This window comes from Panthera onca, chromosome B1, assembly GCF_046562875.1.
Source record: "Panthera onca isolate mPanOnc1 chromosome B1, mPanOnc1 haplotype 2, whole genome shotgun sequence".
NCBI classification, from domain to species: domain Eukaryota; kingdom Metazoa; phylum Chordata; class Mammalia; order Carnivora; family Felidae; genus Panthera; species Panthera onca.
In genome coordinates, this window is record NC_138342.1 from 1,155,717 (window position 1) to 1,175,181 (window position 19,465).

Genomic DNA, 19,465 nt, shown 5'->3' on the forward strand with positions numbered 1-19,465 from the left:
GTTCCAGCTACTGGGATGAATTAACTTTAATTTCATTACATCTTCCCCGATGTAGAGCAAAAGAATTCCCGCAGTCTCCAGCAGCCTGTCCAAATGACGTGCAGACACAGCACGTTTTAATTCATCTCTCACTTCCTCTTTCTTTACTCTTAGAGCCTTCACTCCGGCCCAGGATTTTTACTCTCTTGCCTACAACATTGGAGCATTCTTCTTCCAGCTGAGGCGTGGGCTCTGGAGTTAGCCTGCCGGGGCCCCGCTCAGCAACTTGGTCTGGTAATGAACCACTTAATTTAAGCCCCCGTTTCCCTCTGTATGAAAACGGAGGGTAATGATACCAGCCCTTGTTCGGGAAAGTCTTAGCGTGGTGAGTAGTGGGCCTTCAGAATCAGGGCTCTTTCTTGACAACGTTCCTGTTTGGCCACTTGTTCTCCCCTGCACGGCCCTACTTTTGGGTCATTTAATTTAAGGAATTTTGTGCCATTCTTAGTCCCTTGACGTCCCCAGACGTGGCCTGGCTTTTACAGCAGTGCTGAAGAGTCACACTTGAGTTCCATCTTGTCTTTGTTTGTTTTGTGGAATGTTTTATTTATCGTTTGCTTGCTTTTTTTTTTCATTAAAAGAATTTAAAATTTTTTTTTAATGTTTGTTTATTTTGAGAGAGAGAGAAAGCAAGCATGAGTGGGGGAAGGGCAGAGAGAGAGGAAGACACAGAGTCCAAAGCAGGCTCCAGGCTCCAAGCTGTCAGCCCAGAGCCTGACGCGGGGCTTGAACCCACAAACTGTGAGATTGTGACCTGAGCTGAAGTTGGACGCTTAACTGACTGAGCCCCCCAGGCGTCCCTGCTTGCTCGTCTTCTATTTAAAAACGTTCCGAGCATATAGTTCAAAGTGGGACGGTATGCTGGCCACCCGTGCACCCTCACCTGTGTTTGTGAACTTTAGATGTTTCTTTTTGACCTGTTCCATCTCTCTCTGTCTGTGAACACTCTCTCTCTGCCAGCCCGCGGGAACGTAGGCGCAGGCCTCCTGGTGCCTCACCTGTACACGTCAGCGGGGTCTTCTGAGTCCAGGGACTGCTTCCCGCCCAGCTCAGCACCAGCTACATGCAGGGGAGCCCTCCAGCAGTGACACGACGGCCCTTGGGTGGACTTCCCCAGGATTTTCCCCGTGCCTGCGTTTTTCCTTCCCTCGGGATTGGATAGGGTGCCTGCGTTGCACCAGCTGGCCCGGCTCCTCAGGCCCCCGCGGTCCAGCACAGCGCTCTGTGCCCCCAGCCCCGTTCTTAACTCTGCTGCCGTGTCGTGATCAGACTCAGGAGTCCCGTGTAGGTGTTGAGGGAGGGGGCTTATGTGGGGCCCGTCACCAAGTACCTGCTCCTCGCAGCGCGTTCCTCCAGGAGTTGTTTGGGGACACAGGGGAGGGGGCGCTCACGATTACAAGCAGATCACCTTGGGAAGAGCGGTACTGTGCTTTTGAAAAGTAGTTCAGAAGGAGGAGGGCCCAGGTGAACGCCCTGCCCTCCTGCCAGCTGATAGGAGGCTCACATGACCTCTGAAAGGAAAAGGGGTCAGAGGAAACCATGAGGACACGTGTCCTGGTGGAATTGCTTCGGGAGCTCTTGGTGTCTGCTGTCCCACTTCTCGGTTGCTGGTGGCCGACAGAGCTCTCCAGTGGAAAGGTGCGGTCCTTTTTTGTCACTAGTGAGTGCCCCGTGGCCATGCGTGGGCACCACGTCCCCCCGCCAGCCCTTCCCCACGCCCTCCCCACTCCTTTATGACCCATCGGCTGAGCAAGTGTACCTGCCCGTTTTTATCCTGCTTCCTCCTGTGTTTAATTAAGTGGCATTTTTCTGTGAAGATGAGCTTCTTCCTAAACACTTAGTTATGTATTACAGTCCTCACTCTTTAATGCCCTGGTTGTCCCAGATTTAACCAGCAGAAGTCCCATTAAGTCCCTTTCAGCTGTGTCCTTTTGATGTGTCTCAGTGAGCCCGTGAGGGCTTCCTTGTGGAGCCCCCCAAGACGCTGCATGCACACTTACGCTCTGCCGTGTCCGCCATTTCCTGGGAGGAAAGCTGGGTCCTTTAGAAGACGGTGGTGTGTGGAAGCCCACGTGTGGGCACTGCTTGTGTTCATGGCTGTGGGAGACCGAGAATTCACCAGGGATGTGTGAGGTAGGTCTCCAGGCAGGACACGGAGACCTGGCTGCAGGTGGAACTTTGGGGTCCGTTTATGATTTCTGAACACTTGGCATGCAGCAGCCCCTGGTGGGGTGACATGGTGAGTGATGGGCAAGCTTTGGGGGCTCAGGCATCCTCACTGGGGCAGGACAGGGACCCGAAGGAAGGATGGCTTCTGGCATGGCGCTGGCTGAGCATGGGGATCTTTTCCTGTGAGGTGCAACTCCCTCACCCTACCCCCACCCCACCCCAAGTTTTCTCTTTTTTTTGCGTAGGCGTACTTTTTTTTTTTTTTTTTTTTTCCTACTTATCACACTTGGATTTATAGTTGTGGTTGAATCTGGATCTTAGTAATATACTCAGATTTAAAAACCTGATGTTCAACATTCATGCGGACGAGAATACAACTCCTAGACCACAGCTCAATCCAGGCTCCTTTGAAAGTGTACATTCCCTTTGAGAAGCTAAGTTAATGAAAGTCTTAACAGCATGTTTGTAACAGGGGCGCCTGGGGGGCTCAGCCGGTTGAGTGTCGCCATTCTTGATTTCGGCTCAGGTCATGATCTCACGGTTCCTGGGATCGAGCCCCGATTCGGGCTCTCTGCTGACGGTGTGGAGCCTTCATGGGATTCTCTCTCTCCCTCTGTCTCTGCCCCTCCCCTGCTCACACTCTGTCTCGAAATAAATAAATAAACAAACGTTAAGACAGCATTTTTGTGATACGCAGTAGCAGGACTTGTCTGGCCTGTTATTTACCAGGGTATCTTAGATGGATGAGCAGCTTTGAGGCCTGACTCAAGTTGGAAACAGAAGATAAATGTAGGTTTTTAGATGCTACACTATGAAGAGAACAATTCTCTTGCACCTGAGAGCTTCACCGTGTCCAGGGTATGCCCGTATGGCACTAGTCTCCTCATCAGATAACTGCCGTCTGGGGTCCAGTCATTTTCTGTTGTGGAAAAAATTTTTGTCACATTTTCTGTTACGGAAGGTCACCCTCATTGCTTTATTTCTAAATTCCAGCATTTTCAAAAAATATGATAGGTAATCTGGCCTTCTCATATCTTGGGTTATCATATCGCTTCATAGTATGATCTCCTTACTGATTTTTTCTTCTTGGCTTATTCTTTCAGTTACCAAGAGAGGTATGTTAAAATAATCGACTGATAGCCAACCTGCCTTCTTCTGGTGGCAGTTTTTTGTCAGTGTCTGCTTTCCCTGTTTTGGTGCTCTAGTGCCCTCCAGGGACTAAACCAGGAAATTCAGGCATGGTGATGCTTGTCCTTTATTTTCTGTGGAACTCTGTGGTGTCATGTCCTTGTGATTTTTGTCCCTGTTCTCTATTCTTGCTTCTGTAGACACTTGTCTGCATTTTTTTTTTTTTAATTGCTGCTCTTCCTGCCTGGAGCTTCAGCTGCAAAGCAGCCTTGTTTCTTTGTGGGGTCCATTCTGCATGCATGGGTGACTGCTGTCAACTCAAAGGATTCACAGAATCTGGAGAGATTCTTGACTCATTCTAGCTCATTCTAGCCCAGAGGGTCACCTAGCCCAGAGGGTCACCTAGCCCAGAGGGTCTAGCCAGAGGGTCACCTTGAGTCCAATGGGCCATGATGGGGACAAAAGGATTGTAGTGCAAAATTAGGTACCTGGGTTATTGGTGGAGGATAGGTTCTTTTAGAAGGTTGTGTGGGTAGGGGGAGTCAATGACAAGTGTTTTCATACTGAACATGACTGATGAACATCAGAAATCACAGGAAGAAATAATTACTAATAAATGGTGGGACAACTGGTTAATTATGTGGTAAAATAAAACACTGATATATTCACCTCTTGAAGCAGTGAAATTCATATGGATTAAAGAAACCCACAAAACTAGGAAAACAACTGGGTTATATTGCTACCAAATTTCTAGACAGGAAAGAACTTCAAAACTAATTATATTTATTTTACAAACCTGGGATCAGACTATAGTATTTTTCTCTGCTTTTTTTTTTTTTTCCACTTTATCTGTAAGGAGTATTTTTTTGTGTAATTAACTATTGATAGAAAATAATGTAAGTTCATATTGTTTCATTATATGCACTGTAACAGACCTTCTTTGTCATGCGAATGGTGTGACATATGCCTATAGTCATTTTCGTGACCAAGGAAAGTTCTTTCAAAGTATTAAAGTAATGGAAGAAGTCACAAATCTCTTAACATAGTTTTTAATCTCACCTATTGTAAAATCAAAGTGTACATACTTAAAAAAAATTTTAATGTTCATTTTTTTGAGAGAGACAGCATGGTGGGGGAGAGGCGCGCGCGCACACACACACACACACACACACACACACAATCTGAAGCAGGCCCCAAGCTCTGAGCTACCAGCACAGAGCCTGACACGGGGGTTGAACCCACAAACTGGGAGACCATGACCTGAGCCAAAGTCAGACACTTAACCAACTGAGCCATCCACATACCCTAAAGAAGTGTGCACATTTAACAAACAAATCAAATTCTATTGAGAGTTTAATAGTGAAAAATAGTCCAGTCTCCTCCTTAGGGCTAATGTATTTTTAACACTTCCAACATTTTCTTCTAGTTTTAACTACTTTTATTTTTTTTTAAAGACTTTATTATTTTTTTCAGAGCAGTTTTAGGTTCACAGAAGAATTAGGGTACAGATAGTACACCCACATACATGCACAGCCTCCCTTCCCATCAACATCTTCCACCAGAGTGGTACATTTGTTATAATCAATGAACCTACAGTGATACATCAATCACCCTAAGTCTGTAGATTAAATTAGGTTCCTACTTGGTGTTGTGTATTCTATGGGTTTGGACAAATGTGTAACGACCTATATCCATCATTATAGTATCATTCAGAATAGTTACACTGCCCTGAAGAACCTCTGTGCTCTGCCTATTCATCTCTCCTTCCCTCTGAACCTCCAGCAAACACTGATCTTTTTACTGTCTCCATAGTTTTGCTGTTTTCAGAATGTCGTATAGTTGGATTAACTACTATTCAAAAAATTTTTTTTAAACATTTATTCATTTTTGAAACAGAAACAGAATGTGAGTGGTGGAGGGGTAGGGAGAGAGGGGGAGGCACAGAATCTGAAACAGGCTCCAGGCTGTGAGCTGTCAGCACAGAGCCCGACGCGGGGCTTGAACCCGCTAACCATCAGATCATGACCTGAGCTGAAGTCACATGCTTAACTGACTGAGCCACCCAGACTCCTGATTAACTACCATTTTTGATTTATCATTTAGATATTTTCTGTTGATTTTCTATTATGGAAAGTGATCCCTTCCATTATTTCTTATTTCTTTTCATCCTCTGCATATAATTAACTTGCTGTTTTTATTACATCAAACATAAATGTTCACATAATTTTGACTGTGTAAATATCATTGAGTGACAAGAGAAGTGTGTTCTATAATTGCATTTTCTTTCTTATACAACCTTTTTTTTCCCCTGGAGTTAATTATTGCCTTTGTTTAGTTTTGTTTTGTTTTGTTTTGTTTTGTTTGAAAAAGTAGGCTCTTATGCCCAATATGGAGCTTGAACCTATACTCCGAGATCAAGAGTCACATACTCCACTGACTGAGCCAGCCAGGCACTGCTGCTTTTACTTTTAAATCCTGTGCTTTGCTGTCTATACAGCCTTATTTATTTTTCTGTCCCTGAAACTCCTCCTTTTATATAGATTTTTCTGTTGGGGGGAAAATGTGAAAACCTGTGTTTGCCATTTTCCTTTTCTGCTCCCTGGATCTCATTTTTTAACCGTCCTTCCTTGCTGCTCAGATTTTCTTTTGCTATGGAAATGTTCTTTTTTCTCATCTTTTCTTCCCCTGGAGCTCTGTGCTAGAATTTTCCATTTTCCTGCTTCAGTCTGGACTGCCAGCACTCTTTTAACCTTTTGCGTTATAGTAATCTTAGACTTCTTAAAGATGCTTTCCTGAGTTACGTGCATTGTTCTGTGTGGTTCCACACTGTGCTTTTGGTCAGTTTTCCTTTTTTGCTGGAATATATTTTTGGTATTGTAAGAAAGTGTGTATGGGTTGTAAATTTGTGGTTCATAGGATGCTATTTCTCTGTCTTCACATTTGATTGATGGTTTGGCTCAACGTAGAATTTTATGTTGAAAATAATTCTTTTCAGAATTTTGAAGGTATTACATGATTTCCTTCTAGCATCCAGAATTGTTCTTGAAGTACTATTACACTTTTCCATTAACATGGAAGCTGTCTTCCTTCAATGGCTTAAATGTCACAAAGATGTACCTTGGTGTGGGTATTGGATGAGACACTTAGAATTGTTTTAGTTCTGAGACGTGGTCTTGTGTTGTTAATTCTTTGACAACTTTCTCTGTTTCTCTCTCTAGAAGGACAGTTACTTGAGTATGGTCCTTCCTGGATTGATCCTATAGGTTTCTTACAGGAGTAGATATTTTTCATCTTAATCTTCTTCTTTCTGGGAGATTTCTTAACATACCTTCCAAGCTTTCTTAATGATTTTATTTTTTCATAATTGTATTTTAAAGTTTCTGATAGCTCTTTTTGTTTTCTTTACATAGCAAACTAGAGATTTTCTTTGTCAGGTGTCCTCTCTTCCTGGCATGGTGTGTGTGTGTGTGTGTGTGTGTGTGTGTGTGTGTGGCCCTGCAGAGATTGCTTATTTTTGTGTATCTTGGGCTTGTTTATGCTAGAGGCTTCCCTGGGTCCCGGGAGTCCTGGATGCCGTGTTTGCGTTTGAGAGAGCGCCACTTAGAGCTGCTGCAGCCCGTGTGTGGGGAGACGGACAGCTTATCTTAGAGGGTCCAGCTGGCCATCGGCCACTTAGTTGGGGGGATCTCCAAAAGACTCAATGGAGACATTTTTCCTCTGGATGTGTTGGTTCTGTAGAAAGTGTTCTTGGATTTCTTTTGGCCAGCGTTCTCTGTGAAGGAACAGGGCCTGGCGGTCCTCCCACGGAGATCCCCCTTTTTCCCTCCACTTGGCACAGAGGTCTGACCTTTTAACCAGCTTGCTTGTTTTCAGCCTCACTCTTGTTCAGCCAAATATGGCATTTTGGGATCCTCTCTTGGATTTTGGGCTCAAGTGTCTCTTTCCTCACCCATCTCCCTTCTGGCTGCACTGTAGGATGTGGCTTTTTCCTTTCTGCTAAGAGGAACAGCAGTGGACATCTGAGGGGTTACCCTGTGGCCTCATGGCTGCCCTCAGAGGTCATTGGTACCCTGATTCCCCCTCTGAGCATTGTGAGTGAGTAGCCGGCCCAAGGTTGCCCAGCTGGTAGGTGATGGGGTTGGGATTTGAACCCGGGCCATCTGACACCAGTCTGTATCCCATTCATTGCTGCCTAGTACCCTCTCTGTTGAATGGCCCTTTTGCTGATGTCCTCTCTTACTTTCTTTATTTGGTAATCTTTTTAAGTGGATCTTGACGGAGGAGATAAAGGAGAGCATTTATTTACTTTCTTTCCTAGTCGAATTTGAATCTTACCTGAGTCCCTCATAAATGTGTTTCCTTTCTCTTTGACATGGAGCTTGGTGGGGTAAAAAGAGTAGGACTTTTTTTGAGGTTAACAGACTGAAACAGAACCAAATAAAACAACTTCAAAGCAGCTTCCAACTTCATATCACTAATTATTAATAGACTTGCCTAATTTGATCCCAAATTCTAACTTTCAAGTTCTAACATTTTATTTTAAAAACTAGGTCAGAAAAAGAGTGCACGCCAGTATCACGTACAATTCTTTGGTGATGCCCCAGAAAGAGCTTGGATATTTGAGAAGAGCCTTGTAGCTTTTGAAGGAGAAGGACAGTTTGAAAAATTATGCCAGGAAAGTGCCAAGCAGGCACCCACGAAAGCTGAGAAAATTAAGGTGATAGATGTTCCTTAAGTATAATTTTAGACCAAAATAATTTTTACTCTTAATTTTTACCTTACTTTGAAACTATGGTTGCTTGATATATTATAATGATTTCTGTCTATCATTGTTTGATTTTGCCCAAGTATGCTGTGTTACAGAATACGACAAGTGTCCTTAGAGACCTAGTTTATTCGTTTTACTCATTGGATGATAATCAGATAATTTCTTTTATAATTTTTATTTTTCTTTGTATACATAAAAATACATGAAATGTTATCTATGATATATACTACGTAGTGTATATGTTACATTAGTTAAATGGGATTGGAATTGGTTTAAAGAAACAGTTATTACATTGGGCTGAATTCTGTCTAAACCTTCAAGTAAATTGGTTTTTATAGCTTTTGATTTCTAAATTTGTCTGGAATTCTAAAAATATTCTTCTTTAAAGTGGGTTAACTTTTTTGTTTGTATAATGAAATTTACAGTGTCTTATGTTTCTCTTTTCAGCTGTTGAAACCTATTTCAGGGAAATTGAGGGCCCAGTGGGAAACGGGCATCGTTCAAGCAGAAGAAGCTGCAAGCATGTCGGTGGAGGAGCGGAAGGCCAAGTTCACTTTCCTCTACGTGGGGGAGCGGCTTCACCTCAACCCTCACGTAGCTAAGGAGGCAGGCATTTCTGTGGAGGCTCCGCCTCTGGGACCCATGGTAGAGCCCTCAGGAGTCCCCGAGGAAGCTGCTGCTGACCCCAAGTCCATGCGAGAAGAGGGCGTTCCCGTCAAGAGAAGGCGGAGAGTGAAGCTGTCTAGCTCTGCCGAAAACCGAGCGGGTGACCCTGGGACAGTACAGAGTACTCCTCAAAAGATGGCAGAGGCCGACCCCAAGAGAGGAGTCGGGTCTCCTCCTGGGAGGAAGAAGGCCACGGCCTCCGCTCCACGAAGCAGGAAGGGAGATGCGGCATCCCAGTTTCTGGTCTTCTGTCAGAAGCACAGGGATGAGGTCGGTACTGTGCCGGGTTCTCAGTTGGGCGTTTATTCTGGGGGTTCCTGAGTTCGGGGAACATCCTTTCAGCGCAGTCCTTCCGTTCCGCGGTGCTCTCAGCACGGTCTGTAGTGAGCTTTGCAGAGGTTTGAGCTGTAATACGTGAGTGTTAGGGAACCGCCACTTTCGTCCTGGAGGGCGGAGATGCTTGCCTGTGTGCTCCGGGCTACTAGAACGTCCCTCCCGTTGCGGATGAGGAGACAGCAGGGACAGAAATATATCGATAGGGCAAGCGTTGGAACACTTTTCTTGATCACCTTCCTAGAATGCGGCATCGGTTAGTACATGGTGATAAGGCTTGGTTGTAAAGAGCTGAAGGGATTAGGCCCCCGGCCTTGGTTATGTTCGATATTACGTGTAGTGATACACGGGTTGGGAGGGGCTTTCCTTAGGAACAGAAAGGCGTAATGGGAGAAAATCGAGTGTGTGACTCACTGTGTTGCAGAATCAATGATCCACTCGGTAGACGGAGAAAAGGCATTTGATAGAATTCATTGCTCTTTGATACGAAGTTAGCAAGCCGGGATTAGAAGGTGACTTCCTTAATCTGTGGAAGGGTATCAATCAGAAGCTTTCGGCAAGCATCACACTTACTAATGAAACATTAGAAACATTCTCTTTAAAACCGTGAACAAGACAAAAATGCCTTTCTTTACCACTTACATTAAGTGTTGTAGTGAAAATACTAGCCAGTATAGTAAGATAAGGATAACGAATAAAAAAGGCATAGTTGTAAAGGAAGAAATAAAGCTGTCATTGTTTGTAGAGGTCTGTGTAGAAAACTTCAGAGAATCTACAGGGGCACCTGAGTGGTTGTCGGTTAAGCATCCGACTTTGGCTCAGGTCATGATCTCACAGCTTGTGAGTTTGAGCCCCACGTTGGGCTCTGTGCTGTCAGCTCAGAGCCCACTTCAGATGCCCCTCTCCCCGCCCCGGGTGCCACCGAGGTGGAGTAGCACGCACACGTGCGTGCTCTCTCTCTCAAAAATCTAAAAAAACATTTACAAAAATATTTAAAAAAGAAAATCTTCAGAATTGATAAAAGTTCACTAGGACCGGTATACAAGAACAGTAACAAAGAGGAAATCAACATAAGACAGATACCATCTGAGGCACCTGGCTGGCTCAGTTGGTGGAGCGTGCGACCCTTGATCTTGGGCTGTGAGTTTGAGCCCCACGTTGGGTGTAGAGATTACTTAAAAATAAAATCTTACCAAAAAAAAAAAGATACCACTTATGACAGCAACAAAAATATAAGGTATCAAGAAATAAATACAACACACCCCTTTGTTTATAGCAGCATTAACAACAGCCAAAGTGCAGAGAGAGCCCAAATGATGAACAGGTAAAGGAGATGTGATGTATGTATACAATGGAATGCCACTCAGCCATCAAAAAGAAGGAAATCTTGCCATATGCGATGATGTGGATGGAGCTAGAGGGCGTTATGCTAAGCGAAATCAGTCGGTCTGGGAAAGACAGATACCACGTGATTTCACTCCTATGTGGAATTTAAGAAGCAAAACAGATGGACACGTGGGAAGGGAGGGGAGAGAGGGAAACAAACCACAGGAGACTGTAAGGACAGGGAGCACACGGAGGGTGACGGAGGGAAGTGGGTGGGGGGTGGGCTCGATGGGGGATGGGTACCACGGAGGGCGCCTGCTGGGATGAGCACTGGGCGTTGTGCGGAGGTGACGAGACACTGGATTCTCCTGGAACCGACATCACACTACATATGTTACCTAAGAATCATAAATAAAAATTTGAAGGAAAAAAAGAAAATATAACAAAATATGTATGACTTTGGGAGAAATAACTCTTGGTATCTTAGCAGACCTGAGTAAATACACACATTAATATATAGGAAGGTTCCGTATTCTGAAGTTGAGGTTGTCAATTTACCTTATGTTAAACTATAAATTCCATATAATCCCGATACAACTCCCAGTAGGAATTTGTTTGCACTTTGTAAGTGGGTGATGAGTAGCCACGTTGAGGAGAAGCCCGGCCTGAGGACTTGCCCACCACACAGGAGGTTCTGTTGCTGGGGGCAGTGGCGTCGGCCGGGGATGTTCAGGGCAGCGGCCGCACCCAGAGAAGAACCTGGAAGCAGATGGGGAAGGGGCGCGGGCAGCTGGACAGTCTGGACGGGCGCCGGGACCGCCCAGGGCTTTCAGAACTCAGCCACTGCGCGACAACTTTGTCCTTGGGGAGAGGGGAGGATTTCTTAAGCCAAACCGATCACAGGCCCCTGAGGAGCTACGTTAAAATGAAAGTTTATGTGACAGGGACACCGGGAACAAAACGAAAGGACAAACTGGGTACGGAGCTCAGACCATTCTGAAGGCTGCGAAAATGGCAATTTCTAGAAGAGCCTGGGCAGCCAGTGCATCCACAGAGAGAGGTCACTCTGCGTCGCTGGCAGCCAGGGAACCACAGAGGACTGTCCGCGGCTGCCGGGTGAGCGCCCCAGCCCCGCGCCTCGGGAAGGATGGGCAGAGAGAGCCCCATCGTTCTTCACACTTGGTTTCCAGAGAAATTTGGTGACGTATCGCGGAATTGAAGATGCGTGTTTTTTTGTTTTTGTGTTTTTTTAAAGTTTTTATCTTAAAAATTTACTTTTTCATTCATTTGAGTAATTCTACACCCAACGTGGGGCTTGAACTCACAATCCTGAGATCAAGAATCACATGCTTCTCCAACTGAGCCAGCCTGGTGCCCCGAAGATGCATGTTTTTTCTGTCTTGTAAGGTCACTCCCGGGTACTGACCCTGCAGAAGGTGGCCCACGTGCCCAAGGAGGTGGCATGGTGTTTGCAACTGAAAGGTGGTTAAGGGAGGGGCAGGGCTCGTGTGTTCCTGTGGCCGACTCGGGGCGGCGGCGAAGGGGCCGCCGCCAGTCCAGCAGGAGGCCGTCGGCCGAAGGACGTGCAGATCCCGTCACTCGTGGGAAGTGTGAAAAGTGCAGCGCACCCCCCGTTTTACCCCCCCATCTGCCTCATCTGTCCCCGAAGAGCAGCGTCCCGGAGCGGAGAAGTCTGCCCAGGGAGGAGCCGCGGCCTCTGTCGGACTGGGAGCGGTACGGGGCGCGGAGCGGCGCGGACGGTCCCCGCCGGGCCCCCGTTGTGGCTGCCGCGCAGCTGCGTGCTCTGGGAAGCAGGGCAGGGCTCTCGACCCCAGCCAGCCAGCCAGCCAGCCAGCCACACTCCCGTCTGTTTGTCCCTGGCCTCTCCGCGCATCTGAAATGACAAGAGAAAAGCGGGTGCCTGAGGATTCAAACCGCTTTCCCGAGACCACCCTTTCTGCCTTTGGGGACCCATCCTGCTCTCAGGATGGCCTTTCTAGTACCAAGGAAAGTGGCAAGAGCAAACGGAAGCCTCTCACCCCAGACACTGTGCGTGTGAGGTGCCGGGCACCCGCGGAGTCCCTCAGCTCCGAGCGCCTCTCCAGAGCACGTGACGCACAGTTTGCCGTGGCGTCCTGCTGAATGCAGAAGCCAAAACTGAAGGGTGCCCGATGAAGCTTCAGTTCACACTCAAGACAGGCGCCCTGCCCTGCCCTGCCTGTACCCGGTCTCTGTTGGGGATGGGGTATGAGGCCCATGGGCCCCTTCCCTCCCAGCTGGGTGCAGGTGTTGCTTGGTTTGGGGCGATTATCGTCGTCAGAAGAGTGATGACGCCTGGATGGTCTTTAACTGTTTCAGCGACTTTGTTGTTAATACAAGCGTGTTTGTGCTGGTTCTGTGATAAGTAATTGTAGGCTTGAACTGGGGAGGCTGCTCTCTGATTCACCCTGGAAAACGATCTGGGTCTCTCTAGGTGGCTTTTTCTTTTTGAGGGGTGACGGTGAGTCCAAGGATGGCTTTTGTTTGGTAGTTAGTTGATGAATCATGGCCAACCCTTGAGGAACAGAGTTGGATGAAGCCTTCCCTCTGCTTCCTGCCCCCTTTTCCAGGGTCACTAGATAGAAGACTGTGACTCTCAGGGATCTTTGGCTGCTACCCGCGGGCTTTTGTTTTGAAGTTCAAGTTCCTTCTTGCAAACGAAGGAGAACATTCTGCCTTGTGAAGTGGGTTGAGTTCTTCATTAACGTGCTTTGCTTGGTTCTCTCTGTCCAGCAGGCTCAGCTCACAAGTGTCTGTTGTGGCGTCCCTGGAGCACAGTGGTGGGGCTGCAGTGGGGGTGGTGAATAGTTTGCTGGGAGACAAAGCCCGCAGTGGGATGGAGTCCTGCTGATGAGGACCTGGGCGGGGGTGGGGGTGGGGGTGTGGGGGGACTTTGCAGGCAAGGAAGGGAGAGCAGCTGGGGGAGCCCCACTGTGACGAAAATCCCAGGAAGGATCTCCCAGAGGCTCCAGCATCAGTAGCAATGTCATTGGTTACTGATGTGTGTGGTCTCAGTTTCCAAGTTTTAAAGAATCTGTTTCACCTTCCCTGATCCCAATTTTTTATCAATGCGATAGAAGCGAACCGTGCTTCATGTCCTTCTTTGTACGAACGTTCGTGGTAGTTGTGTAGTATTGCATAACACATTGCCTCAGAACCTAATGGCTTAAAACAAGAGCACGCATAGGGACGTCTGGGTGGCTCAGTCGGTTGAACGTCCGACTTTGATCTTGGCTCAGGTCTTGGTCTCAGGATGGTGAGTTCAGGCCCCACGTCGGGCTCCGCAGTGGGTGTGAAGCCGGCCTGAAAACCGCCGCCGCCGCCACCACCACCACCACCACCACCACCACCACCACCACCACCAGCACCACACGTGGATCCGCCCACAGTGTCTGCAGGTCGGGGGTTTGGGAGCAGCTCAGTGGTTCCGGCTCAGGGTGTCCCGTGAGGTCACAGTTAAGAGGGGGGGCTGGGGCTGGGGGATGGTCTTCCGAGGTGCTGCACTGATGGCGCCTGCGGGAGGCCTCAGCGCGTGGTCCTGTCCGTGGGGTGGCACCGAGGCAGGCTTCTGGTGGAACGGGTGATCCCGGAGGGCAGGGCGACGTCTTCTGGAAGTTCAGACTTGAAAGCCGGTGGGCTGCCTGTCTACACTGTGCGTTGGCTACGCTGGCAGTGCCACTCAGCAGGGAGGCGGGAGTCCTGGCAGCGGCTCCCGGGGCCCCTCGGAGGGTGGCGCCGTGACCATCCCAGAAGTCTAGAAGGCGGCACAAAGGTCTGAACGGGTGTGTGGGAGACAGGTGGGGCGGGGGCAGGGAGTGCGAGCCCTGAGGGGTGCGCGGAATCTTTGTTCCGGTGTCGTTGAGGCAGCGCAGCGTGTGAGCTTGGGGGTATCCAGCCTGCTGTGCCTTTTTGTGTGTCCGAAGTAGTTTATTAAAAGTATGGCAGTGGCCACCGCTGAGTGCTTGCCGTCTGTGAGGAATGTGGCTGGTCTGCCACTGTGACGACCATCTTATTTGTTTTTAAGTTTGTTTCTTTTGAGAGAGACATGGTGCGCACGAGCGGGGGAGGGGCAGACAGGGAGAAAGAGGATCCCAAGCGGGGATCCCGAGGTGGGGCTCCAACTCGTGAACCGTGAGATCCTGACCTGAACTGAGCCACCCAGGCTCTCCTGGAAAAAAATCACGTTCGGTTGTCACGAAGGCCTTTTGAGGCTGGCACAAGTTATCCCTGTCTCAGGGCTGGCTACGCTGAACCCAGACATGTAAAGTGACCGTCCTCTGCCAGTGGGGGGACGCAGGCAGGAAGGAGGAGTGGGACTTGGCCCTAAGCGTGTGCGTGTGTGCCTGCCTGTGCACACGAACGTGTGTGCACGCTGAACGTGCAGCCGTTGTGCCGCACAACTGCGTTGATGAGACCCCTCAGACCTTCCTGGGCAGCCGCTGCTTCCTGAACCTGAGATGCGGGAGGGAGACCCTGAGGCCCCGGCCAGAGTCTGGGTGGGCGACTTGGGTGAAAAAGTGAGGTGAGTGCTGTAGGTGGGGTGGTGGCTGCCACGACACTATTTCCTGTCCCCTAGCTCCGGATGCTGCCAGAAGGCAGGCAGGCAGGCAGCGTTGTAGCTGAAGGATGCCCCAAAGTCAGCCTGATGGAAGATAATGTTTCTGGGAGGGAAGGGCCTGTGGAGAGACAGAGCCATCATGTCCCCGAGTGCAGAGTTGTCCGGGGAGGGATGAGAGGGGGGTGAGGATGGGCTCCGGGTTCTGAGGGGCCATGAAAGACATTGTCCGTTGGCAGGGACTCTACCCTACGTGTGGGCCAGGCCATGGTCCCTCTCGGTGCAAGAGGGAGACCTCTTAGGGTGGGAATGTCAGCAGGTCGATGGATAGGACCAAGAGCCAGAAAACCGGTTGCTGAAACCATAGCCATCCAGGTGGGGTGGGTGCAGAGGCATCTGGGAGAGGGGCTGGCCGGCCTGGCAGGGATGTGGGTGCAGGGGGGAAGGGGGCCTCAAGGAGGAGTGGGGAATCTTGTTTGACGGGGGGCGGTGGGGGGGTGGCTGTGAACACTGTTAGGATTAATTCTGATTGAGGACATTGTACTCAGGGGCGGGTGATAGGGTGGGGGGGTCCACAAATGCATGTGCTGATCTTGAGGAATCTTCAAGAGGAGAGTTCGAGAAGGCAAGCGTCCTGTGAGTCCGAGCCGTGCACAGAAGGCTCTGCTGCTTGAAGGTCTGAGACCTTCGGTGCTTGAAGCGTGGGGGTTGGTGAGCTCATCCCTCAGGCTGGGCGGGCGGGACAGAACCCTGCCGGCCCCTAGGCCGGGGGAGCCCCCAAGGTGAGAGGGGAGGGCAGGTGTGTGTGGGGCCGCGGCGGGGGCAGGGTGGGGATGGGGACAGTTCCCACGGGGCACCGGGGCTGGACTTGTGATTGCCAGAGGCGCCCTGCGATGGGAGGGCGCAGAGGGCTGGGTGGCTGTGCACCCACACGTGGAGGTGCGCGTGCTCTGAGGCCCAAGGCTGGGGGAGCCGGAGGCGTGCCGGGACGTGGGGACGAGTGGGGGACACGGGAGGCTGTAGGAAGCCGACTGTGGTGACCGTGGTGTGAGTGGGGGCTGCGTTTTGGGGCAGATGTGGCCCGTGGTGGCTGGACAGGCGGGAGATCGGGGTGGCCGCATCGCAGAGGACGACACCACACCTCTGCTCACCCGAGTTCGCGTCGCTGTGAGTGCATGTGCCGCGTGCCGACTGGGGTCTGGCTCCAGAGCGTTCTGGCCAGTGCTCAGAATCAGGCAGCAGGCCTTCGAAGGGGCTCTGCCGGGGCCGGAAGGCGGCCTCCGGCGGTGCCTGGGGCCGAATTCCAGTAAGACTAGATAGGAGCACTGATACCCGAGCTTCCTGTAATTGTCACGAGCTACGAAGTATTCTTCTTCCCCACCATTTAGAGGTGTAAAATCAATTCCTGGTTCATAGACCACACAGAGGACAGCAGGTGGGGCTCGCTTGGCCTGCAGGCCGCGATCTGTCAGCCTCTGCGCCTCTGCGCCTCTGCTGCTGGTGGCTCTCCAGTTTGGGAGCGCAGCGGGGCCCCCGGCAGCCCTCACAGCAGCCACGTCAGGCCCAGAGCGTGACCCGGCCTCGGTGTGGCCTGAGCACCAGAGGTTTTCCAACTCCCCGGGTTGTTAGCATGCAGCCAAGGCCGCGGGCCCAGGAATCAGGCTTCAGGGTACCCGATCAGGGTACTCTGGGTCCCCCGGAGACCTTGGGGAAGACCGGGGTGGGGCCCGAGGTCCACATTTCTGGCCTGCTTCTGGGGTGCTGGCGCAGGCAGCCCCTGCGCGGCTGGAGGGCCGTGTCTGTGTGCCGACCCGGGCGGTGATGGGGCCTGGTGCTCCTGCCTCGTCCCCTGTGTCATCCATCCAGGCCACGCGCCCGAGTCATGGGTCATGGAAAGCCAAGCCAAGTCTCCGCCCCCCCCCCCGTGTTGACAGGTAGCGCTCGCGGGGCACTTTTCCCACTGCTGACTTGTCAAGGATGCCTAGAAAATTGTAACTTACTAATACTTTAGTGATTTGGGGAAAGTATGTATTTTCCTCTTGCCATTTATCATTTCCTGAGTTGTCATAAGTTCCGTTGACTTTTCACCACGCTGCTTTCATTTATAAACTTCTGACGAGTTATAGCAGCAGATCCTCACTAATTCTCTTTGAAGCTTTTGTGGGGTACAGCTCCGTGACGTGGGGGTAAGTGTGCCACGTGCTGGGTTCTCGGGGGCTATGCCTGGACTTGGTGCGGACGGACCCGCAGTGGGCTGCAGTGTGTGGTTTTCTCACCCCGCCCTTGCTGTGCCCGCAGGTGGTCGCAGAGCACCCGGACGCCTCGGCCGAGGAGGTCAAAGAGCTGCTCGGCTCCCAGTGGGACATGCTCAACGAGAAGCAGAAGGCGCGCTATAACACCAAGTTTGCCCTCGTGGCCTCTCCCCAGTCTGAAGAAGACTCCGGTAAACCTAGAGCCGAGCGAGTGCGCTCTGCTGAGGTGTGCGGTGTGCGTAGTGGGGCCGGCCGAGCCCCGGTCTGGGAGCCCGGGGGGCGGCGGGGCCGCCCTCCCCAGCCCTGCCCCTGCTGCCCGTGCCGGCAGCCAGGGTGTGTGTGGGCGCGATCAAGCCACCTCCGCTGTCTGGGGCTCCTCCCTCATCATCGCACGAGAGCCGTTCGGTGTCACCCTCCGTCTGGCCTCGGGCCCCTCGCTCTTGTGCCCGAGCGCAGCGGGCGCTCTAACCCCTGCAGCCGGCGGGGCGGTGTAGGGGAGGACGCCCAAAGGAAGGGGGCCCGGGCTTACGTGGCACGGTAGAGTCCGACCGCGGCCTGTGGCCCCCCTGGCGAGGCTGCCCTCCCAGCAGGGGCTGTGCCTGCCCCTCGCAAGGGGCTTTGCCCCTACAGGCAGGGGGGCCTTCCTGGCCTCTTTGCTGGAGAGCTCGCAGGGTGAGGAAGGTGACTGTGGACTGACCTTAAATGTGGGTGACCTCTGGTTTTTCACAGGCCTTCAGTTTAAATATCAAAAAAATGCTACTTTGCGTTGGTGAACGGAAAGAGAAGGGAGACTTAACACTGTGAGCTTTTGGAGGAACCGTGACGACGGTCAGATTTGTCATCTGTGCGTGCTTGGACACGTGTTGTGGAAAACCGACGTTTCTAACGTAAAAAATAAGTGTGATGGGTTGGTTATCAGTTTACATACAGAACAGTTCTGTACCTCAAGGTTCAGCCCTGAAGAGCTTTGGAGGGGCCAGATGTAAAGTGTTCGAAGACCCCCTAGAGGGGGGCGAGAGCCAGAAAGAGTCGCACTTTCCTCGTGGGCACCTGCTCGTGCTTCTGGACCAGCACTGGTGCATCTGACCAATTGCACACGCACTAGAGACCTTTCTGTTTCGTTCACGGAGGATCTTGATTCTAGGGCCTCTGGGTCTCCACATCGACTCTCTCATGTGTTAATACTGACTTTGTCCAGTTCAGGATTTGTTGCAAATGCTGTCAGGTAGACTAGTAAGCATATTTTGGATTTGTGCACTTTCTTTAAAAGGCAAAAGATCACCTGACTCTGTCACGACCCTACATCTAGAGGAGTGTCCCTTTTCAATGACTGGCTTACTTAAGAAGGAGTCGGGTTTTCCTGAAGCCAGATTTAACTATCCTTGGAGTAAGTGTGCAGGTGGTTGTGGGTCGCGTGTGGTCACTTGGGACGGCTACCGAGTGTTTAGACAGGGGGGCAGGGCTGGTCTCCTCCGTGTGTGTGTCCAGCGTGTGCTTGTCCTGGGGGCCCTCCGGCCTCCCCATCGGGGCCCCCGTGCCGGTAACCAAGATGGCGGGCGGACTGTGTTTGTGGGACAAGCTGTGCCACGGCCTCAGTGTGAGGAAGTCAGGCGGATGCCCACGTTGCTTACCTGCGTACGAAGCCCCTGCTGTGTCATTTCGGGCCCGGGGACGTCTTCCGCGAGGACTGCGGCCCCACCTCACCTGTGTGAAGGTGAGCCGCCGGATGGCGGCTGCTGCTAGCGGGTGTCTGTGGCTCAGTGGGCACGTGCGAGGAGGCTGGGCACGCCGGGCGGTGGAGGCTGCGGCAGGCCGGGCTGGCGGTGCCCTGTGCCGGTGGCGTGGGGACGGCCTCCTAGCAGCCGCCACCGCCCCCACAGCTCCACGGGCACACCTCTCCTGTGCCGCCACGGCAGCCCACGGTGCCGTGGCCGGGAGGGGGCCGGCTGACGCCGTCCCGGGACTGCCCGGCCGCTCAGCTCTGTGCTCGGGTCTGCCCCGGCCCGGGGTGACCTCCTGCTGGGCGCCACACTCCTGGCCCGAGGGCTCTGTCCCGCCTGGTAGGAAGGTTTGAGGATAGCGCTGCCATTCCACAGGATGTTTTTCCCGGACGGTCCAGGGGTAAGCCCTGCACCTCTGTAAGAGAGTCATGCAAACGGAAATGCTGGGTTTGCGTTTGAAATCAACATC

General features: G+C 51.2%; 1 protein-coding gene across 1 annotated transcript in view; it reads left to right on the forward strand.

The window, feature by feature from the left end:
* The window catches only part of NSD2 (nuclear receptor binding SET domain protein 2), a 91,335-nt gene that overhangs the window by 37,629 nt on the left and 34,241 nt on the right, over positions 1–19,465 (forward strand). Inside the window, exons 4-6 of the mRNA XM_078446371.2 lie at positions 7,887–8,053; positions 8,552–9,040; positions 17,322–17,466. Coding sequence (XP_078302497.2) covers positions 7,887–8,053; positions 8,552–9,040; positions 17,322–17,466 — 801 coding nt within the window. The remainder of the gene's footprint in view (positions 1–7,886; positions 8,054–8,551; positions 9,041–17,321; positions 17,467–19,465) is intronic.